The following is a 23,685-nucleotide window of genomic DNA, read 5'->3' on the forward strand; positions in this document are numbered from 1 at the left end:
CCATCGAGCAGACGGCGGCCCCTCCAAAGCAGGAAGGCCTTCAAGATTCGAGGCGTACCTTGTCCGGTGCTTCTGCTAAACACTTGCCTGAATATATTGTTATAAAGGTTTATATAATTATAGATACTGAACGCGGCCAGATATGTAAGCGACGAGCGGTAGACAACGCCTCCCAACTGTAGGGACTCTGTACCTGCATGCCAAACAAAGAGTGCGAGACTGCAGATAGTGGACAAAGAAAACAAGTTTTGTCCAGTGGGGACCGTAGCAATTTCATTACATGCTGTTGAATCATTGCAGCAATTATAATCGCGGCAGAGATACCGAGGTAGGAAGAAATAAAAACAAAACGGTAATGTGTTTTTCTCTAGCGGAGCACACAATTTCAGCGTGCAAGAACTGAGTGTGTGAGGTAATAAATACCTTTTTTTTTTGCAGCATGTCGAGACCACTCCAAAAACCTCAAATTCATCTGGGCACCTAACGAGAAATCTAGCTGTTGTGAGGGGCGAAAAAAAAAATGATAGCCGGAAAATTCAAGCGCAGATGCACAAGCCAAAATAATAACTGAATGAAAACAAATTCAAAGTGTGCGGGCCTCATAAATTCGCACTTGATGGCGAAATACCGCCTTCAAGCATGAATTACTGCTCTAGCGAAATTTGAAAACGGGATCTACTAGCCCAAACCGACGCGCGATATCATATTGCGCACTTCCCAAGGTCGCGTTGAGCGGCCAAGCGAAATGCCAAGGAGAGCCCAGAATTAAAAGGGCTCCGATTAAAGTAATGCCAGAATCCTTCAGTAGCGCTGGAATGTCTCTGGCACTGCGGATTCAGTAATGCAAGTGTTTTCATCACACAGCCGAGGCGAGTGATGAGATTCAGCTCGCATCGAGTGGTCACTGCTGCACAAATTGAGCATGCTTCGGGCAGAACCTTGCTGTTGTCAGTTCATGCGAAGGCAGCCACTAGAATTTACGATTTCATTTCTTCACCGTAATAAACTTTTTTTTCCCTGTAAAAATAATTCTGATCACGTATATAGGCCACAACCTTCGCCACATTACCATGAGTTAAACGAACTAAGCAGGCAATACTAAACCACCTGCAAATGAGAAGACATTCCGGTTAAGAAATGCTGCTCCGGTGCCCATGCTATTTCATGTACCCCCAGATACGAGCTTCCGTCGCTCATACCAGTTATTTTGCTAGACTGAGTAGTCTGCAGGCAGTAAGCCCGGAAAAGGTCAGGACACAAACAACGCAGAAGCCAGGGTTTTGCTGTAAAAGTGAAAATGCAGGTTTTATTCAACTACTAAAGCACACTCAGTAAGCTGACCTCCACAAAAAAAAAAAGTCCTCTGGACTAGCTTACAGCTTCACAAGGCACAACATCAGGAGGGGCGCAAATTCTGCCCCGAGGCAATGGTTCATCACACGTCAAAAATTCGCAGCTTCTAGCTCACTTCTTCTGGACATCACCGCTTGCACCTTGGTGCTTGACTTCGATCGGGACTGGCTTGTTCGCCTCCCTCTTTGGAGCGTTCTTGCGCGGTGCCTCGAGGGCCAACAGTCCGTTAGGGTTCAGGTGACACTTGACGGACTCTGGTTCGACGTCCTCGGGCAGCACATAGCGGCGAGTGAACTCACGCTTGATGTAGCAACCGCGGTCGTCAGACTTTTCTTCATGCTTGCCGTGGATGACGACACAGTTGTCCTGAGTCTTGACGGTGATCTCCTCCGGAGTGAAGTGCCTAGTGTCAACCTGGATGGCGAACTTGTCCGGGGTGCAGGCGACAGAGGTGCCCTGCTGGGCTGGGCAGACGGCACCGGACGACTGCTGGTGACGGGGCTGGATGTAGAACCGCTGGTGGTAGTACGGCGGGTCGAACAGCTCTCCGTCCAAGAACGAGCCACCGAAGTCGTCCTCCAGGAAACGCCTCATCAAGTCAGCGGGGCCCAAGGAGCCGCGGTTCAGCAGTGGGAACAGAGCCATCACTCTTCGCAAACTTTTCTGCACTAGCACGTCAACGCAGAGAGCAATGCAAATCTGAGCCGGCGTGTGGAGCCGACGCCGCTTTTAAACCGTGTCGTCTGCTTCGAGAAGCGCGTTCGAGAATGCGCGAGAAGCGCGGAGCAACGACCGGCCGTGAGCGAACGGGCGGTGCAATTGGTCAGGCTACGTCACGTGCTGCGCGCCGCTGGCGCCATCTTGGCAACGCCGGCGCAAACAACGGGGGAGGAGCGTTTGTTTGTTCTCGATTTTTCTGGTATGTTCGCCGCGCCGTGTTGCCAACTTCCTGCTGCGGCAGACTTGCGTACACCGGTGCGAACCTGCACGCAGCACTGATGACAGCTTCACGTAAGGTCTTCACATTCCGCGAGAGTAGCTCCGCGGTTGTTTTTTGCGCATTTTTCGCAGTTTAAGTGGCGGCATTTTTGAAATAGGCGTCTTTGAGGGGCACATCAGGACAGGATTGTTGCGATACTCTAAAACCGATACGCCCTTTTACAATTCCTACTGCTCCTTGGTGATAAAAATAAAATAGGCTCCTTTAATAAACCCGCCTGATGAACTATGTCGTCGTTGATTGCCTAAACAGTTATTTAAACGGCCGACAACGAATTCCAGTCTGAAACGAACTGCGTGCGTCAGAGTACATTCGGTGGGGACATCATTTTGGTCCGCACTGCAGTTTTGTTTATTGGTTGTTTCCATCTTTGTGTCTCAGAAAAACTAAATCATGCATCTATGACTTTCCGCGAAAATATTTCGTACAGTTGTTCAAATGGCAGGCTTCACTATTGTTCTACTACGACGCCAAGTCAGCAAAAATTATCATCAGCTGTAAGAACACGCTACCGAATGTGGTGCGGTTTCTGATATGACAGTTATGTGAGACGGATGCGCGCACGGTGCCGCTTCTGAAAATAAAGCAATGTTTTCGCACCCCTTGGTCTGCTCCCCATGCTCTGTCATTCACTCACTGTTTGATTTTCATACTAGATACGCTCTATTAATTTTCATACTGGATACGCTCTATTAATTCAGGGCTGAAACTACGTGTACTGTTGTAGGTCGAGCTGATTGCACCGCATTCTACAGCTTACATTGGGTTGGAGTGCTAATTAAAGCTTCAGCTCCAGACAATGGTATTTCTTGCTCATTTGCGGCCATTTAGTAATTTTCTGTCAAAGCTAAGATCTCAGTATGTAATAAACTGAGCCTAAGCCTCAAAGAAAAAATGTAAACAACGAAAGGCAACCCTACGCATGATATGGGCTCAATGTAGCTGGCTCCCGGAGTAGTGTATATGTCACTGGAGTGTTTGACTACGCAGTCATCGTTTACATTAACTGTTAATAAAATGGGTTGATCGTGTTTGTCTAAATCATACTGTAACTCTGAGCTGTGGCATGAACAAGCTTACTAGCTCCTAGTACTTCTTTCTGCTTACACCAGTCCACACGCATACAGGGGCAATATTCTTTTTCATAATATTAATGGGCAACAGTGCTGTCATACCAGCCTGTACACGTATAGGTTTGTGAAACGAGCAATCCGCTAGAAAGTTCAGGCATAGCCTATTTTAAATAAATAGGTGTTACACTGGAAATGTTTTTTGATAGCGCAAGATACAGTTCCGCCTTTGTTTGAGCTGGTTACTGTCAATGGCAGGCATTAATATGAGTGGATGTAGATGAGATATACAATAAAAGGAGAATGGCTCACTAAATATTGTGAGAAACATAGCCACAGAGTCTGATGAAAATGTTAACAGCTAATAGATAGACAAGTCGTGATGTAATTAAGGTTCCTCACTTATCTTGTAGATGGCGGTTTTGTGTTCGTGTGATGTTGTGTGATGTTGAAGAGACCATTGATCGAAGTTCTGATAGAAGTGGAAGTGACCGAAGTGGCTCATGCTTCCACTGATCGAAGTAGAAACGTGGATAATATACCACAATACTACCACTGCATGAATGTACGCAATATGATTTTGCATTGTGACAAATGGCTTATGAGTGAATTGTTAGGCATTGATACCATGAATTAAAGATTTAGTGCAGTAAAATTCCCGAAATGGGGATAATATCAGTTCATTGTTGAGTGAAAGAGGATAAAGGTTTTCAATATTTTATCATATCGGAGCCCATGCTGTTGCCTTGCCATGTAAAAATTGACTAACCATCAACTCCTTTGTACTTGCAGTCAGTCCGTGCAGAGTTCTACTGAAAAGTTCCCGGCCAAGCGCAGATTCAACAAAGAAACAGCAACAGAAGGAACAAAGAAAATAAATACACTAAAAAATACAAACTACGGCTCTGCACCTCTCGTTCACCCTCGCAGCACACGCAATCGTGGCATCCAGTTGGCATTGTTCTCTTCAAGTACATAACACCTTCTCTCTTCATGCGAGCGTAGCACATAAGAGTTGAGCATGGCACCTGCAGTGTTGCATAGCTGTACTTTTGGTATGGTATGTGGAGTGTAATGTCCTAGAGCTGCACATGGGATATGTGAACGGCATTGCAGTGCAGGGCTCCGGATTAATTTAAGCCCCCTGGGGCTCTTTAACCTGTAGCACTGTCATTACTCAACACACGGGTGTCTTTTGCGTTTCGCCTACATCCTAATACGACAACTGTGGCCAGGATGCAGCCCTCACATCCTTGGACTAAGCAGTCAAATGCCTTAGCCTATAAGCCACCACGGCAAGTGCAGCTGTACCCACCCTCATGCGGAGGTGCCTCCAACATAAGCAAAGAACTACAAGCTAGTATGGCATGTCTTATTGCCTTATAGTTTTAAGGGGGCAATCGGCGTAGCCATACGGCTACAAAGAAGAGGTAAAAAAAAAAGATTCTTGTTTTCTTAAACTACGAAGTTTCGGTGGAAACTGTATAGATTTCCTTAGTAGCCCTGTGGCTGGGCTTCAATAGATGCCAATAGTAATTGCCCCCTTAAAACAAATGTAGTCCGCCTGGGGGATCCCCGTAAACATTGAACCAACGCTTTATAGTATGTTTCACTGCCTATTATGCACCATGATGAGAGCAACAATGCAAAACGAATAAATGGTAACAGCAGTTTTGCTGTACCCGCTAGCATGCATAGTCATACGATAGGCAGTTACGCATTAGCTCAGTCACCGCACTGTCTGTACAGTATCACATGAATTTTCAAAGATGTTTAAAAAACAAGAATAAAGAAATGAGGTGTGGTATACGATATGCCAACGTCACCTTGGTTTTTATGGCCATGTACTACAATATGCGAAAGTTTACGGAAAATAGAAACCATAAAACTAAGAATTTTCGGCCTTTAAATCCAGTCAGGGCACCCATAAACTACCAGGTGCAGTTTGCACTTACATGTGCGACTACATCAGTGTCCCTGTTAATACCTGTCAATTCATGGCTCGTGATAAACGCTTTGCAACGACAGTTGATCTTCTTTCTTTGATTGTATTAACATCACGATTTAATCCCCTCTCTCCCTGCAGTGCTTGCTAACCATAGCATATATCCAGTAGTTGGTGCACCCACGTGTTTTGGGTAAGCCTTTGTGCGACCTCAAGCTTGGGACCCAAAAGCGAGCCAAGTTAATTTGCGGTGTCACTATTTAAAACTTTATAACCATTTTCCGTGCAAACAGACATATACAGCTCATCCGTTGAATTGCTGCCACAAACAATTGCCATCGCTAGGCGTTTCGATATTTGCCGGCATGGAAAACATTCCCGCCGGCCGCCGGTAACGTGAGTATGTTTTCGTCGCCCACAGCGCCCTGTTTATTTTGACGGCCTTGCTGCGTACCATGTGGTCATCGCTCCGAGCGAGTGACCTTGCCGCAATGCGACGGTGTGCACCACGTGACCACTCTCAACCAATCAGTGACCAACCTTCGCCTTCTGCCTCCAGGTCGGCTTCGATCGCAGGCTAGCGGAGCAGACGCTGCTGAGTCCCCCGCAGCAGACGACGCCAGCCCATCGAGCAGACGACCGACGGATTCTGCATCTCTTGGTAGCAACTCGAGAGTCCTCCTCAAAGGCAAGATGAATTACCACTTGTCAGCGTGCTATACCGGTTCTTTTTAATATACCTGCAGTAATGGCCTCTCATAGTTTTAACACTGAATAAGTTAAAGGAGGGACTATTTACAGACCGGTTCGATTTTCCGCCAAATTCACAGCCGATGCGCTAGCAGCCAAAGAAACGTGACATTAGGTGCGTTAGGTAGCTCTTTAACGATAAACCTTTCGCCACATTTACACTGAAGTGCTCTCTTAACACCTATTTATGCCGCTGCAGAGGCTCAGTGGTTATGGCGCTCGGCTGCTGACCCGAAAGACGCGGGTTCGATCCCGGGAGCGGCGGCCGAATTTCGATCCAGGCGAAATTCAAGAGGCCCATGTACTGTGCGGTGTCAGTGAACGTTATAGAATCCCAGGTGGTCGAAATTTCCGGAGTCCTCCACTACGGCGTCCCTCGTAGCCTGAATCGCTTTGGGACATTAAGCCCCCATAAACGAAACCAAACCTTAACTCCGATTCAAGCACTTCACAGTAACTCTATCTTCGCTTTATGGGCGCAGGAGTTTTCAAAAGGAAAGAGTTCTTTGCATTATAGTCTAAATGCGTGTTGCATTAGTCTGAATAATGTAAATATTATCAAACCGTCCTCCAGGTAATTTATTTTCTTGGATTGATGACAACCATCTAGTAGGAGCTTGTTTTTTGACGACCTTTACTGCCGTCCTGTCTCGATTCTTACCACAGCTGTCGCTTTCTCGCGTGCTTACTTTTTTTTCTTGTATCGTAGGACCAAGCACTCGCCTCCCTTCTGCGCGGGAGCAGACGACTGGAAGCACTGCTGCGCATCTAAAGCAACAGCTGCAGACGACTTCCCGCCTCCTGCTTTGTGGTCATCGCGAGCAGACGAAGACCGTAAACAAGCATGGCGCTGTTTCCGCTGCTGAACCGCAACCTCTTGGGCGGCTCCGATCTGGCGAGGCGGCTGTTCGACGACGATTTCGGCGGTTCCTTCCTCGACGGTGAGCTGTTCGATCCGCCGTTCTACCACCAACGGTTCTACCTCCAGCCTCGACACCAGGAACCGTCGTCCAGCGTCTGCCCAGCCCAGCAGGGCACCTCGGTCGCCTGCACCCCGGACAAGTTCGCCATCCAGGTTGACACTAGGCACTTCACTCCGGAGGAGATCACCGTCAAGACTCAGGACAACTGCGTCATCATCCACGGCAAGCACGAAGAGAAGTCGGACGACCGCGGCTGCTACGTCAAGCGGGAGTTCACCCGCCGCTACGTTCTCCCAGAAGACGTGGACCCTCATACCGTCAAGTGTCACCTGACCCAGGGGGGTCTTCTGGCCCTGGAAGCCCCGCGCAAGAACACCAAGAAGGAAGAACCCAAGATGATCCCGATCGACATAAAACACGAGGGAAAGAAGGAGGGCGGGAAATAAGGTCTCGGTTTAGATACCGTGGCTGTGGTTGTATCACCTTTCCTGGAGATGCTGGAACTCGCTCCGTGACTTAAAGAGGCAACGTCATCACATAAGGCTTCGGTAGCCACGCCCGATTTAAGTATTCGCAAGCCCTGTTTACGGTCCTACAGTGGTTCGTGCTAATCCTGTATGTTGTTTCTTATTCAGGGATACATACTAGTACCGGGTAAACTAAAGCAGCTACTGTTCTCTGGACACAAAACGCACTCTACAAATCTGGACGTGCCTAAAGTCAAGGACTCCACGGAAATTCACAAACTTGCTCGACATATTCGTAAAGCTGCTCATAGCTGAGGTGCAATCAGGCATCCTGTTATCACGCTTTGGAGCAGTTCCGTGACAATGCCAACACGTACTAGAAACGGCGAAGATTTTGATCTAGCGTTGTGTAATTATGCGCCAAGCCAGAACCAATGTAACCGGATTGTTTAATGTACACACACCACGTCGCTCAGACATGTCAGGACGACCAGATGCTAACGCTTCTGTCAATCACGAGTTCGCGCAGTCTATCACGTCTATCAGCGATCAGTGCTTTACTGAGATCTTCCAGCCAGCCCTGTGGACGCAGCGTTCAAAATATTTAGCCGGATTTGAGCCATTACGAGCGTCCCGTCTAGTATGCTTTTTTTATGGACATTGAATTCAAATATTCGCGCCTATGAAAGTATTGCCGCTAGAGGTCGCTAGTTGGGACTCGAAGGCCACGGCGTGGAGTTTGAAAATTGGATTCAGGGGATGTGCTGCAGCGCGTGCCAGTCAACGCAACTAGCACATATATGCGGACATTTCAAGCCAAAACTGCCAGAAGACACCTGTGATAACTGGAAATCTCTATAGGTAAAAAAAAAAGTTTCTATTAGTCGGTTAACAACAAACACACGTCTTGAGTATGACTGGCTTAGCTGACGTCTCCGTATTATGAATGTCTGTATTACGCATGCCATTCTTTGCTACAATGCCACGGTTTAAACACGAGTATAGCCATGCCAAGTAAGAATAGACTGGTAGCTAATACAAAGCATTGTGAGACTGTGACCCAATTATTACTTAATACGAACGCTCAGCCCTCCGTAATATTAATATTGGGCGTCTAGCTTCTGTGCGCTACCGATTTGTGAGCTAACATTTCTAGCTCGAGAGCAGGTATTGGTTGAACGCGACTAGTTCGTCGCTAACCTACAATCTGAGCTCCGATAACCTCAGCTACAGAGCAGGCGTGAATATAACCGCGGCTCAATGTACACGAAACAAATTGCTCACATGTGTTTACCGAACATGAAAACTTAATGCAGGTTACATGCTTTATCGAGGCATTTCCATGCTGCAGACGTTCCAAAGAGGTTGTAACTGACTTAAATGTACAAAAAAACGCATACCACAAGTGCAACTCAAAGCTGTGCGTTCATGACAGCGCCTTTGCTGGAAGAGATTGACCTTTTGATATTGTGCGACCGAAACGGCCATATCTAATACTCTTGATTTGAAAAGTCCAGACATTGCTTCTGACGTCAGGATGATTTTGTACTGTCAATTGCACGGGTTTCCTTTTTGCGGATTCTTGTAAAAAGTCTTTGAGAAGTTTGAGAAAGCCTCAACATACTTGTTCCTGACATTTGGGAACGCATTTAATTGTTTACGATGCTCATGCTGTCCTGATTCCAATGCAGTCCTAAACAGGCACCAAGTCCCCAGACAAAACATAAATGACACACTGAGCTAATTATCAGGAGCTGTGCTTTGGTTTCGGCGTGAATCTCAGATGCAGCTATAGACATCGAACTGGTATAGGTTTTAGCAGTATTTTAGTGCAGTACTGTAACAGCTAAATCTAATCGGGAGTTCACTTCCTAGCTGTGGATCTTTAGAGAAACGATGCGGTGAAATGCCGAAGTGTCACGTGTGACACCGCGGCTAATATCGAACTAACGTAAAGAAGCGAGACCAGAATTAGGTGACACGTCACGGAGCAAGTTCTCTCCCTTGTTCTGCTAGTCCTTATCTGCCAAGCAGCCGTTACAAGCTGATCTTCTCGTAATACTGCCAGATACAAAGAAACCACTGTTTTCGTGCACTGCGGGCCAGTAATGTGTGTAGTTTGTGGTCCAGCGCTCGACATTCCGCAGTGCACCAAGCCACGAAAAAAAGTTCGCTGGTGGCGAACTAGTGCGAATGCATTGTTGTCTCCATGAAAGGAATCCAGGCTTCAGTCTGGACTGTTGTTGTGGCTATGGAATAAATGTTCGCCTGCCCGTATTGTGGTCTTGTGCAGACGTGTTTTCCTTGCTCGCACTAAGTGCCATTAAAAAGGATGTCGGAGTTTACAAGTGTAATACAAACTGCATGCTTACCTGCAGGTACCGAATTAAGTTTGGCGTCTCTTAGACCCTAGTAGAGCCCATTCATTGGCTTATCGACGAAAAAGAAATCCTATAGTCAGAAGCTCGGGCCTAATCTGACGAAATATGCAGAAACCAATAGCTTGCCTGTATTCAAAACTATACGAAAGCAGCCGGAAATAGATGAAGAAGGCTGGCTTTTTTAGGCATATTGGCTGCTGGTATGCACTAACCTTCTTTTTTTTTTTTCGCGCGCCTGAAACGCCATGCATAACGCAACACAATACACCCAGAGAAGCCAAGATGGCTTCGTTGGCTTGTTTTGCACTTCCCGTGTAGCAGACGGCGTCGCCAATCGAACGAGCGCGAACAAACCACAAAAAGCGACGCTCCGGCGCAAGGTCATGTACGATAGCGGAGCAGAAGCGAGCTTATGGTTTTTGTCAAGAGATGGCGCTGCCAAACGCAACAAAATTAAAAAAAGGCAAAAAAAAAGCGAACGTACCAGAACAATCGCGAAGGTTTCAGCCGTTCCCGCCGGTTTGAGCCGGCGGCGCTAGTGTGCGGATGTGCCATGTGACATAAGTGAACCAATTACGCTGTCGGCTGCTCTCGCGTTTCGCGCTCTCGAAGCAGACGACACCCTATAAAAGCGCCGTCTGCTCGGAGCACCGGGTCAGATTTGTATCGCTCTCGGCGTTGACAAGTTTGTGAGCGTGCAAAAAAAGTTTGCTTGGACGTCATGGCTCTTTTTCCACTGGTCAACCGCGGCTCCCGGTGCCCTTCGGACCTGGCCAGGCGCTTCTTCGAGGACGACTTCGGCGGCTCTTTCCTGGACGGTGAGCTGTCCGACTCGCCGTTCTATCACCAGCGGTTCTACCATCCTCGCCACCACCAGCAGTCGTCTTCGGGCCGCGTCTGCCCAGCCCAGCAGGGCACCTCGGTCGCCTGCACCCCGGACAAATTCGCCATCCAGGTGGACACCCGGCACTTCACCCCGGAGGAGATCACCGTCAAGACGCAGGACAACTGCGTCCTCATCCACGGCAAGCACGAAGAGAAGTCTGACGACCGCGGCTGCTACGTGAAACGCGAGTTCACCCGCCGGTACGTGCTGCCCGAGGATGTGGATCCCGAGTCCGTGAAATGCCACCTCAAGCCCAACGGACTTCTTGCTCTGGAGGCACCGCGCAAGAACGCGCCCAAGAAAGAGGAGGCCAAACCCATCCCCATTGAAATCAAGCACGAACGTGCAAGCGGCGATGCCGACAAGAAAAAGTAAGCCGCATCTCTCGGTGTGTACCCGGCCATACCGGACATTCCAGCTTTGAGGACATTTTTCAGAAAATTTGTCTTTTTCGCTGTGATGTACACGGGGAACTGCTCTTGTGTGAAAAGATGTTCGTTCGTGAAACTAATTTAAAGTTGCGCATGTCTGCTTTGTGTGAGTCTTGAAACATGCGAGTGCGGAGTGCTGTTTGTTGATTAAAAAAAACATAATTCTTTTCGAAAACCTGTGCCTTGTTTCCTGCGTCTGCCAAGTCTGTCCTTATGGGCGGATTTATGGCTGCTCTTGCCCATGGCTTGGGTGAATGACCTGCAAGTACAGCCGGCGTACACGACAGGAACGCCCCCATAACATCCGCGCTTATGCGGGCCCCTTTCCGCTTGCAGAAAAGCAGCAGTTTCGCTGGCAGCTTGGACGAGTGGCGTCCACTCTGTTGAAAGTGGGAAGATGACTGCACCAGATATGAATAGGCAGTTTCCTACTGTTATGCTAGCAGAAATACTGTCATTACGGCGTGTATGTTGATATCGACGCGCCCAGAGTTGCGTCGTCTGCTTAATTTCTCCCAAAATATCGGCTGTCACCTGAGCTTCACCTTTTTAAAGTACGGTTGAGTACCGCCCCCCTTGTCGGTTTAATTGTGCACCGGTGTGACACTGCTATCTCTGTAATGCAGGAGTATGAATCGTGTGGAAGGGATTCTCAGCAGATACGATATGTGCAGTTCGGCTCCCCACCCTATGAAGAAAAATTACAAAAAGGGGCCATAAATATGGCTCTCGTTGAAGCACGCCAGCCATCTAGGCATTGGCGAAATTTCTTTCTGCACTGCAAACCCGATGACCTAGGTAAGTAATAACCCCCCCCCCCCCCCTCAAACACACACACACGCACTTGCATTACAGTATACGTTTCAAAGCTGCAATCCTGAAACCTTAATCGGGTGACGCTGCTTATCTTCGTCGTAATCCACAGACGCGTTAGCAGATACTTAGTCGCGGCAACTGCGCATGCGCTGTTGTTACCCTCCGGTTGCCGCCTGCTTGCTTCGCCAGCTCGGCTCGCAGCGTAGAATGCAGAACATTCACGGCTGTTAATGTGACAGTGCAGGGGGTGTTGTAGATGAAAAAAAACACCGCAATTAATATTCAATGGGGGAAAATATTTGTCCACGTTCCAGCGGCTGTGCACAAAGGTATGCACAGAGAAAGGCTAGTTTGCGGCCATTCATGTCCAGCCTGGAATGAACGCTTCAATACTTCGGTCTCAACGCTAAAGCGCTACTTTGACTTCGGTAGCAATTATTGAATTAAGCTAGAAATAAAAAGAAATATGACTCGAAATTCACTGATCGAACACAGCGGAATCTTTATTAAGGTACCATATTTTTCGGTCTTGTTTGTTTTTCAGGGGAGATACTACTTAAAGTTCTGAGATCTGAAATTTCTCAGAATCCGTTTCAGAACTCTGCTGCTCCTTAACTCAAAACCTGTATCAGAACAAAGTAAATTATGCTGCTTACAGCAGCTGTAGCGACGCAGAATTACACATTATATTGCATTGCTCGTGAAAGTACCGCACCGATCATGGCAGTTATGCAGAAGTCTCTTTTATAATTTAACAATTAAGTGTGGCTGAAAAAAATTCAGCCTCTTTCACACGAGTGACCAGCCCTAGCTGCTTTCCGAAATGATTAGCGGAATGATAACATCCCACATGACAGCCGCCGTCGTGATGACTGAGTGGCTCTGGCCCTTATCTGTCAACGCCTAAGGCCACGGGTCCGAATCCCGACCACGGTGACCACCTTTAGATGGAGGCGAAATGCAAAAACTCCCATTTGTATGTGCTATGTCAGCGCACGTTAAGAGCCTCATGTAATCGAAAACTTAATCCGGGACCCCTGCCGCTGATCACAAATAGCCGCAGTAGCTGTTGCATGACTGGGTAGACAGATCGACTTGTGACCGGAGAGAAGTGTCTGGGATATGTCTTCCGGTCTGGATTCGATTGGCCTTCGGCGGAGGGAGTGGATTTGAAGACCAGGGTGGATGTGCCGGCAGCTTTGTACATATGTGTAGTTAATTGTTGTTTTTTGTGCTGGAGAAGGGGTGGGGGGAGTTCCGGACTTCACCGAAAGCGGATATGCAGCTTGCAAAGCCTAATGCGCATATAGACGATAACAAAAAGTCGTTATTTTTACACGCTGCTCGCGCCACAATGCTTACGTAAAGTGTCACAAGGCTCTCGTCCCGATCATTACGTAAGCACTAAAGAGTGCTTAAGTAATTGTGCTTACATAAGTGCTCTCGTATTCAGCAGGCGTCCGGTAGTCCTGTGTACGTCTACGCTAATACGACTGCGTTGTGCTAAACAACATACTTTTTATCAGAGTTTGGGCATAGTTGAGGCATGTACCAAACCCGGGTGCCAGCCAGCGGCGCATGCGCCGTGAGGGTTTAGTCTGCTTCGTTTGGTCACTGCGCATGTGAAAACGGCTTACCGCTGGTTAGGTTTGCGTCGACACTGGAACGTCTTGGCTATGCCAAATGTTTTTAATAAAGGACTGGGGAGGGTAAGGTCGGTTGCGTCAGGTGAGTCGGGTGCGTTGCTGGTGTTGTTGTTGCTGCTGCTGCTGCTACTACTGCTAGTTACTACTACAACTAGTGCTACAACTGCTACTACTACAACTGCTACTACTAGTCCTACAACTGCTACTACTACTACAACTGCTACTACTACTAGTACTGCTACTACTACTACTGCTACTGCTACTATTACTACTACTACTGCTACAACTGCTGCTGCTACTACTACTACTACTACCTCCATTGCTGCTAATATTGCTACTACTACTGCTACTAGTACTGCATCTACTAGTGCTACTATTACCATTTGGTCCTGGTAAGAAAACCGCGGATTTAGGCTGCTTTTCATGTTAGTTTCATGTTGTTCATGTTTCATGTTGTTTCATGTTAGTTTGCTTTCTTATGTTGTTGCACAGTTATCTTCGGAGGCATAACTGCAGCCCTCGTGTACTTAACGCACTAGTCACTCAAGATCATGTATGCCGTTCATCTTTCTTGCCAAAATAAAACGCATATACAGCGCCTTGTTCCCACTATATATGTTAACCCTGAAGTGATCATCTGCTTATCGCGCCAGAATGCAAGCTTTCCCCCGGCCTGGTGCTCGCCTTCCCTGGGCGCAACGTTTGAAAAAAAAAAAGGGGGGGGGGGGGGGGTTCAACCAACACCCTCTCAATGCTAAGGCCTCTCCACCGGCCGCGTGACGTCACGCCAAGGGACCGTGCAGGCCCCGCGCTCCGCGATTTCAGCGCGCCGCGCCCGTCTGCACTATTCGGGTACTGCCGTACGTAGCTGCCTTATAAGTGATTCCTTCATTTTCATTTTTGTCGTTGCTGCAGAAAAGAAATTCGCTAGTTTGTGCGCGCCTTAGGCTATCATTTTATCTGCTTTATATATTTTTTTTATTGCAGAACACCTTATTGTCAAGAAAGTTCGAGCTGCTAATACAGTTTTTTATAATAAACAATTTAGCATACGGCCGCCAATTTCGCATTATTGGTCATTATAATAAAAAATTGATTAGTTAATTTCAATTAATCATCTAATTATTAGGTTCTATCACGTACATGATGTCTGCCGTGCGGTAAAATCCATCCGCACAGACCGCACATGCGTATATCTAGTTGTTAAAGTAGAAGTTCGTGAACATTGAAAAAAAAAACACCGTCTACTGCGCATTGTGTTAGTTTTATTCTGTATTGTGTTTTGCTTAAAGCTTTCACACACAGCAATAATGACACTCACAATAATGTTGCGCTGTTGAGTATTTGTACAGCTAATCTGACCCTTACAATAAAAAACGATGAGACACCAGCAATGAAGTGTGCGCAAAGCATTTTTATTGCTTGGGAATAAAACTTACTTCTTCTTAAGCGTTGCTGCTTTCCGGGCTGCGGCCTTCTGCTGCGCATTGTCTTGTATGGCATCATTTCTTAGTTTGCAAAAGTTGTTTAGAACAACGTTGGTTGCAACGCGTACTACCAAGCGCAGGAGAGTTTGTGCAGTGTGGCCATTTTCACATGTCTCAATGTCGTGTTCGTCCAGGAGGGAAATCGTCTGTGAAATCACGACACCACGTTGATTTCTACAGGAGAGAAAATCTTCCGCGGTTGCTCCAAAAGACAACTTCTCTGCAACTAGTTTAGTCATCAGTACCATGTGAACTGTGCATGGCTGGGGAAACTTCAGCCCTCCTCTCGACAGGTTAGCTATCATGGCAGTATTTTCCGCTTCGATCTCTCGATTTTCAATCACCAATGTGCTGAAGCAATCAGAACATGAAAGCTTCTTTAAAGCAGCATGAGCAGCGTATCCTGCAATGTAGACAATAGCATCCATGTCAGAGTGGGCGTGTGTAATATCGTCGTCGCTGACAGCCACAGAAAAGTTGCATGGGACAAGATCCTCACTTACGTCTTCAAACTCTGTTTCCTCGCGTGGAAATGTCAAAAGTTTTTGAAGACGAAGCTTCTTCTCACATTCGTAGAGCTGACGCACGGAAATGTGGTACTGTGATCCTGCCAGCTGGCGGTAACGGCCGAACCGGTCTTCTAGCGCATCCGTCTGAAATTTGCCCAGCAGTACGTACTTGAAGTGAAGTTCTTCTAAGCAGTAGCGCGAGAGTTCTACCAGAGAATAGCATGTCAGTCGCAAAGCACTGTGAGTCTCTTTCGTCAGCGAGCCACTGGTGATGTTTATTCTTGCCCAAGCGTCCAACCAGTCCACAACGCCGCTCAGGAAAGCTAACTGTGTGTCATCAACAGACCTTACAGGGTCTTGCATGCTGTCCCTTAGCCTCTGGCCTTTGCAAGGGGTCTTAACATTGACTATTTGCCACCATGTGAGGATAACGTCAATGAAAAGAGCAGTCGACTCAGCTTGAGGAATCTTGAACGCGGAACCATGTGTCCTGAGGGCATTTGAAACAAACTGATTAATGACGTCGAGAGCGAGCTTTACATTTTGCCGCTCCATTGAGGTTGGATTCACGGCTTTTGCGTTCAGTCTGTAAGCAGCCTTCACAAGCGACGTCTTCTCTGAAGAATAAAGCTGCCGCACAGCTGCGAAAGAAGCAGCTTTCATACGAGGAGGCCCTTCGGGCATTGCTCCACTCAAGTCCATTTCAGGGAAATAGAGGCATGTTCCAGGGTTTTTCTGGTTAATCCAATTGTTCCTAATGCACTTCAAGAGATGCACAGGATCGACCACGTAGAAAAGAGGGCGAGCGTTATCGGCTGGATGGGGATAGACAATGCTCACCTGAGGACTTGTAGCAAATAACGACATCATCTTGCGGTTCAGAGCATTGTTGTCCGTTATCACAGCGATAATTTTGAGCCCCATTTTCTCAACATTAATGATTATGTTCTTAGCATGCTCGTGCAAAATTTCTGCGCTCAGTTTGCTCACAGGTAATATGTGAATGACGTCCTTGTTTGCAGAAAGGAGTGATTGTACCATGAACACATGGGCTGTTGTTGCTGGTTCCGTTGAATGAACCGACGATCCTACTATTGTGCCCCCTTTGTAGTCGAAGTATGGTTTTATGTGGATCTCATCGATCATCAGGGTCACTGTCTTCTCGTGGTCTTTCATTGATTTGACTCGTTCTCGGATGTAGGAGAGACAGTGCGGTTGATTTTGCTCCACAAGAGGGTCAGCTTTGTAATTTGAGCAAACACGGCGCAGTGTGGAAGGATGGGGCAGAATGATTCTTGATGCAGCTCTTGTGAAGTGATATGCGTGAGGAGAAATTGAATTCAAAATACTGGCGAATACCAGCAGCTCTGCGCTATACACATGCTGTTTCGCGAGGAGAAGCTCTATCTGCTCAACCAGAAATTTCAGCAAAGAAGACTGTTCTTTCGTCGTATCACTGTCCTCAATGAGGTCTGCAAGCAGTGAACCGACAAACTGCAATACTTTAGTATGTTTCGACTCTTTCGTCACCTCAGGTATATTATGCAAGCCTATCTCGAGTTCTTCTAGCAGCAAGGACAGGCTGGAGGTGTCGCATACTTGAGCTGGCAGAATCCTGCCTGAAGGAAGCGACAGAAGCTTCACTCCATTCAAGAAAACAGAAAGTGACAGATCAGGGAGAACTACCAAGGCGCATTTCACATTAGGTGAAGGATCATTCTCGATGAGAAGGAACCTAACGCACTGCTCATCGACAGAAACGGTCCAGAATTTCGTGTTGCAGATTCCAGGCAACTTAGATTTGAACTCCTCGTAAGATGAAACTTTGTTTCTTTTCTGTTCAAGCTCATTAGACTGAAGTGACTTCCTCATAGCCTCCTGCAAAGCAGCGTTTTCCCTTCTTGCTTTTTTCGTCTCTGGCGATTCACTCCGTCCAGGCGTTGAGGACAAGTATTTTGGGCAGTTTGGAAAAACAGAAGGCGCAGCATCAATCTTCAACTGTAGCCTGTCACGCTTCACCTCTATTATTTTCCCTGTCAGTTCATCTTGGTGTGACAACGTCGTAATGAAGTTGCCTGCGTGGAAGTGCAGTTCACACACCTGCACGAGAAAATGAAGCAAGGCCATTCGCCATGACTCTCCATTGCCTAAAACACTAAGTAAAAAGAGTCTGAATAGTGAACAGCTTTTACATATTTACACAGCTTTTACACAAGCCTTATGCACATCCACAGAACTAAATGCTTCCTGGACAATTCATACATAAGTGTAAGAAGTGATATCATTGCCTAAAAAGACAGCATGCCTTTCCGGGAGCGACAGCTCACAACTAAGATAATTACCAGCGCCTATTAAGCAATATTTCAGAGTCTTACCCTCGAATGCTCTGTAGGTGTGAAATCCTTCCGTGGAATGGCTCGCAACCAGGCTTTTCTTCGTACTTCGTCTCTTGGGAAGCAATAAACACGTACTTTGGGACCATTCTGGTAGTTCCCGCGGCACCCGGGAACACAGCACCGGCCCATGTTTCACGAAGTTGCACTCGCTACACGGCAGGCAATCAGTTTCCCATTCGTGCGCTAGCACAGGTACGCACGCCACACAAGAAACGGCCACACGAAACAGACACAGCCGTGCGAGGAGCGAACGGAAATGCACCCAACGCCAGGCTGAAAGACTCAAGCAGCAGCTAGACGCTCACTGCAAGACTGCGTTCGTGTCTGTGCTTGCCCGGGCAAGCGCGAGCACATCGAGGGAGACAACCGAGCGGAGCGGAGCCGCGCTTGGTGAGCAGCCTGACCGGACACTTGGCGTGACGTAGCGCGTGTGGAAAGGAGGGCCTGGAGAGGCCTGAAGAAAGTATTTAGAGGGTGTTGGTTCAACCCACCACGTGGATAGCACCGTATAGACTGGATAGCACGTTAGCCTTGTCAGTTTTTCTTCACGCCGCCATTGCATCGTTGAAATCAATTCACCTTCATTTTTAGAGCGACCATTACCCGGTTATCTTTGCACCTATAAGGCAGACATGGACAGCATTATTTTTAAGCAGTATAGGTAAAGGGTACAGTTTCATGTGACACACTACAAAGCCTACGGCGAAGCCAACGTTGTTTGCCCTGGGCCCGTATTGTGTAACTGTTCACTTATGACAAAACCCACTCCTTATAGCCTCGAAATCGGGAGGTGACGGTTGCGTGCGCGCACTAAACAGAAAGGAGTAAATAGGGTGTAAGCTGTCCTCTAGATCACTCCCTTTTATAAAAGGGAGTGTGCTAGAGGACAGGTTACACCCTTTTTTACTCACATATGGGCGCGTGCGCTAAACAGAAAGGAGTAAAAAGGGTGTAAGCTATCCTCTAGAGCACTCCCTTTTATAAGAGTAGTGTGCTAGAGGACAGGTTACACCCTTTTTTACTCACATATGGGCGCGTGCACTAAACAGAAAGGAGTAAAAAGGGTGTAAGCTATCCTCTAGAGCACTCCCTTTTATAAGAGTAGTGTGCTAGAGGACAGGTTACACCCTTTTTTACTCACATATGGGCGCGTGCGCTAAACAGAAAGGAGTAAAAAGGGTGTAAGCTATCCTCTAGAGCACTCCCTTTTATAAGAGTAGTGTGCTAGAGGACAGGTTACACCCTTTTTTACTCACATATGGGCGCGTGCACTAAACAGAAAGGAGTAAAAAGGGTGTAAGCTATCCTCTAGAGCACTCCCTTTTATAAGAGTAGTGTGCTAGAGGACAGGTTACACCCTTTTTTACTCACATATGGGCGCGTGCACTAAACAGAAAGGAGTAAAAAGGGTGTAAGCTATCCTCTAGAGCACTCCCTTTTATAAGAGTAGTGTGCTAGAGGACAGGTTACACCCTTTTTTACTCACATATGGGCGCGTGCACTAAACAGAAAGGAGTAAAAAGGGTGTAAGCTATCCTCTAGAGCACTCCCTTTTATAAGAGAAGTGTGCTAGAGGACAGGTTACACCCTTTTTTACTCACATATGGGCGCGTGCGCTAAACAGAAAGGAGTAAAAAGGGTGTAAGCTATCCTCTAGAGCACTCCCTTTTATAAGAGTAGTGTGCTAGAGGACAGGTTACACCCTTTTTTACTCACATATGGGCGCGTGCACTAAACAGAAAGGAGTAAAAAGGGTGTAAGCTATCCTCTAGAGCACTCCCTTTTATAAGAGTAGTGTGCTAGAGGACAGGTTACACCCTTTTTTACTCACATATGGGCGCGTGCGCTAAACAGAAAGGAGTAAAAAGGGTGTAAGCTATCCTCTAGAGCACTCCCTTTTATAAGAGTAGTGTGCTAGAGGACAGGTTACACCCTTTTTTACTCACATATGGGCGCGTGCACTAAACAGAAAGGAGTAAAAAGGGTGTAAGCTATCCTCTAGAGCACTCCCTTTTATAAGAGTAGTGTGCTAGAGGACAGGTTACACCCTTTTTTACTCACATATGGGCGCGTGCGCTAAACAGAAAGGAGTAAAAAGGGTGTAAGCTATCCTCTAGAGCACTCCCTTTTATAAGAGTAGTGTGCTAGAGGACAGGCTACACCCTTTTTTACTCACATATGGGCGCGTGCGCTAAACAGAAAGGAGTAAAAAGGGTGTAAGCTATCCTCTAGAGCACTCCCTTTTATAAGAGAAGTGTGCTAGAGGACAGGTTACACCCTTTTTTACTCACATATGGGCGCGTGCGCTAAACAGAAAGGAGTAAAAAGGGTGTAAGCTATCCTCTAGAGCACTCCCTTTTATAAGAGTAGTGTGCTAGAGGACAGGTTACACCCTTTTTTACTCACATATGGGCGCGTGCACTAAACAGAAAGGAGTAAAAAGGGTGTAAGCTATCCTCTAGAGCACTCCCTTTTATAAGAGAAGTGTGCTAGAGGACAGGTTACACCCTTTTTTACTCACATATGGGCGCGTGCGCTAAACAGAAAGGAGTAAAAAGGGTGTAAGCTATCCTCTAGAGCACTCCCTTTTATAAGAGTAGTGTGCTAGAGGACAGGTTACACCCTTTTTTACTCACATATGGGCGCGTGCACTAAACAGAAAGGAGTAAAAAGGGTGTAAGCTATCCTCTAGAGCACTCCCTTTTATAAGAGTAGTGTGCTAGAGGACAGGTTACACCCTTTTTTACTCACATATGGGCGCGTGCACTAAACAGAAAGGAGTAAAAAGGGTGTAAGCTATCCTCTAGAGCACTCCCTTTTATAAGAGTAGTGTGCTAGAGGACAGGTTACACCCTTTTTTACTCACATATGGGCGCGTGCACTAAACAGAAAGGAGTAAAAAGGGTGTAAGCTATCCTCTAGAGCACTCCCTTTTATAAGAGAAGTGTGCTAGAGGACAGGTTACACCCTTTTTTACTCACATATGGGCGCGTGCGCTAAACAGAAAGGAGTAAAAAGGGTGTAAGCTATCCTCTAGAGCACTCCCTTTTATAAGAGTAGTGTGCTAGAGGACAATGAAAAGGGGAAAAGCAGCTGGGGAGGATCAGGTAACAGCAGATCTGTTGAAGGATGGAGGGGACATCGTGCTAGAAAAACTAGCCACCCTGTATACGCAATGCCTTATGACCTCGACTGTACCAGAAGCTTGGAAGAATGCAAACATTATCTTAATTCATAAGAAGGGAGACGCCAAGGACTTGAAAAATTACAGGCCGATCAGCTTACTATCCGTTGCCTACAAAGTATTTACTAAGGTAATCGCTAATAGAGTCAGGGCAACGTTAGACTTTAATCAACCAAATGATCAGGCAGGCTTTCGTAAAGGATATTCCACAATAGATCATATTCACACTATCAATCAGGTGATAGAGAAATGTGCAGAATATAACCAACCTCTATATATAGCTTTCATTGATTACGAGAAAGCATTCGACTCAGTGGAAACCTCAGCAGTCATACAGGCATTGCGTAATCAGGGGGTAGAAGAGCCTTATGTCAAAATACTGGAAGATATATATAGCAACTGCACAGCTACTATAGTCCTCCATAAAGTCAGCAATAAAATTCCAATAAGGAAGGGCGTCAGGCAAGGAGACACGATATCGCCAATGCTGTTCACCGCATGTTTGCAGGAGGTATTTAGAGGCCTGAATTGGGAACAGTTGGGAATAAGAATAAATGGAGAATACCTAAATAATCTGAGATTTGCTGATGACATTGCCTTGCTGAGTCACTCAGGAGGTGAACTGCAAATCATGATCAACGAGTTAGACAGGCAGAGCAGATCGATGGGTCTAAAAATTAACATGCAGAAAACCAAGGTAATGTTCAACAGTCTAGCAAGGGAACAACAGTTCACAATTGGCAGCGAGAGCCCAGAAATTGTGCCGGAATACGTCTACTTAGGGCAGGTAGTGACAGCTGATCCGGATCATGAGAGGGAGATAACTAGAAGGATAAGAATGGGGTGGAGCGCATATGGCAAATTCTCGCAGATCATGAGTGGCAGTTTACCAATTTTCCTCAAGAGGAAAGTGTACAACAGCATAATCTTACCGGTACTCACCTACGGGGCAGAAACGTGGAGGCTAACGAAAAGAGTTCAGCTTAAGTTAAGGACAACGCAGCGAGCCATGGAAAGAAAAATGATAGGTGTAACGTTAAGAGATCGGAAGCGGGCAGAGTGGGTGAGGGAACAAACACGGGTTAATGACATCCTAGTCGAAATCAAGAGAAAGAAATGGGCTTGGGCAGGGCATGTGATGCGAAGGCAAGATAACCGCTGGTCTTTAAGGGTAACGGAGGGGGTTCCAAGAGAAAGTAAGCGTAGCAGGGGGCGGCAGAAGTTTAGATGGGCGGATGAGATTAAGAAGTCTGCAGGCAAAGGGTGGATGCAGCTGGCAAAGGATAGGGTTAATTGGAGAGACATGGGAGAGGCCTTTGCCCTGCAGTGGGTGTAGTAAGGCTGATGATGATGAAGGGTGTGAGTTGTCCTCTAGAGCACTCCCTTTTATAAGAGGGAGTGCACTAGAGCACAGGTTACACCCTTTTTTACTCACATATGGGCTTACTCTTGTTTAGGGTATGGCTTTCGTGTTACGTAATCTAGGCTGAAACTGCACTTGCCATTGCATCAGGAAATGTAGCGCAAAAGTGAATATTGCGAAGCTTGAGCCGTAAATGCCTCGGTTGTGTAATTAAGCGCTAGAAAACAGAGACATGTTGACGTGTTTTATTTGAAGGATTGAGGCCCTCCTTGCGCAAACTAAAGCGATCCGAGTCGTCGGCCTTTGCCATTTTTTTCCAATCAAGAGAACGCGACCGTCTTAATCCACTACAATTTGGACATGCCCACGTAGTGGAGACTCTCAGAAGACGCGGTCTGTAGATGGTCATACAGATGTCGTGGAAAAAAAAAAAGAAGCTTCACGGCATGCGTGCACTGCTTTTCAAGCCTGCCGCCAGGTGCGGATCGTCCAGTCTGACTTTCCGCACCGCTTACGCCTTGGTAGACAATTAAGTAACCGCGAAGAAGCTGCTTGTCGTCGCGTGTCCAGAATGAAGAACGCGAGTCGTGCGGACTGACTCACCCGCGCCAACAATGGAAATGCAGAGAGGATGTCGTCTGCGCATGTACGGCTGAAATACCATTGTATACCCGGCGGCAGTTGTGGGTCGTCAGAGTCTTTATCTCCTGTTTTTTGTATTAGTTTGGCGTCCCCCGGTAGGTACGAGGATTGCTCAGACAATGCAGCGACAATAGAGAGAGTTCTCAAGTCACCGCCGAATAGCGCTGATCGTGATTCCTCATCAATTCTTCAACTGCACTACTACCGTAAAACTTGTTTATTTGTTTATTGCGGAAACACTAGATGATTTTTCGTGAGGTTGTTGAGTGGTATCCATGGGATCCATAAGAAACCAGTTTTAGTCATAGCACTGTTTGCACAAGCATCCCTTGTGTCATTAAAATTCATCATTATTATCATGCAGGTCAGTACTTAAAGAAGCTATCGCTACAAATGTCGCTTCCACTGTTTTGCTCAGAAAGTGACCAGACGATCA

General features: G+C 46.9%; 3 protein-coding genes across 3 annotated transcripts; 2 read left to right on the plus strand and 1 right to left on the minus strand.

Annotated features, from left to right (window-relative positions):
* Positions 1-1,278: 1,278 nt before the first annotated feature.
* On the minus strand, positions 1,279-2,087 carry LOC144111011 (alpha-crystallin A chain-like). The gene has a single exon (XM_077644097.1). The coding sequence runs from the start codon at positions 1,996-1,998 to the stop codon at positions 1,465-1,467; it is 534 nt and encodes a 177-aa protein (XP_077500223.1). The 5' UTR covers positions 1,999-2,087; the 3' UTR covers positions 1,279-1,464.
* Positions 2,088-5,932: 3,845 nt separating this feature from the next.
* Positions 5,933-11,381, plus strand: LOC144111013 (alpha-crystallin B chain-like). Its single transcript, XM_077644099.1, has 2 exons — positions 5,933-6,056; positions 6,828-11,381. Exon 2 carries the CDS (start codon positions 6,963-6,965, stop codon positions 7,485-7,487), a length of 525 nt encoding a protein of 174 aa, XP_077500225.1. The 5' UTR covers positions 5,933-6,056; positions 6,828-6,962; the 3' UTR covers positions 7,488-11,381.
* LOC144111012 (alpha-crystallin A chain-like) lies at positions 6,978-11,381 on the plus strand. Its single transcript, XM_077644098.1, has one exon. It carries the CDS (start codon positions 10,611-10,613, stop codon positions 11,148-11,150), a length of 540 nt encoding a protein of 179 aa, XP_077500224.1. The 5' UTR covers positions 6,978-10,610; the 3' UTR covers positions 11,151-11,381.
* Positions 11,382-23,685: the final 12,304 nt, after the last annotated feature.

This window comes from Amblyomma americanum, chromosome 11, assembly GCF_052857255.1.
Source record: "Amblyomma americanum isolate KBUSLIRL-KWMA chromosome 11, ASM5285725v1, whole genome shotgun sequence".
Taxonomy (NCBI): domain Eukaryota; kingdom Metazoa; phylum Arthropoda; class Arachnida; order Ixodida; family Ixodidae; genus Amblyomma; species Amblyomma americanum.

Excerpts from the sequence above, each read along its gene's own strand:
- LOC144111011 (XM_077644097.1), bottom strand. The coding sequence starts at position 1,998 with ATGGCTCTGTTCCCACTGCTGAACCGCGGCTCCTTGGGCCCCGCTGAC.
- LOC144111013 (XM_077644099.1), top strand. The coding sequence starts at position 6,963 with ATGGCGCTGTTTCCGCTGCTGAACCGCAACCTCTTGGGCGGCTCCGAT.
- LOC144111012 (XM_077644098.1), top strand. The coding sequence starts at position 10,611 with ATGGCTCTTTTTCCACTGGTCAACCGCGGCTCCCGGTGCCCTTCGGAC.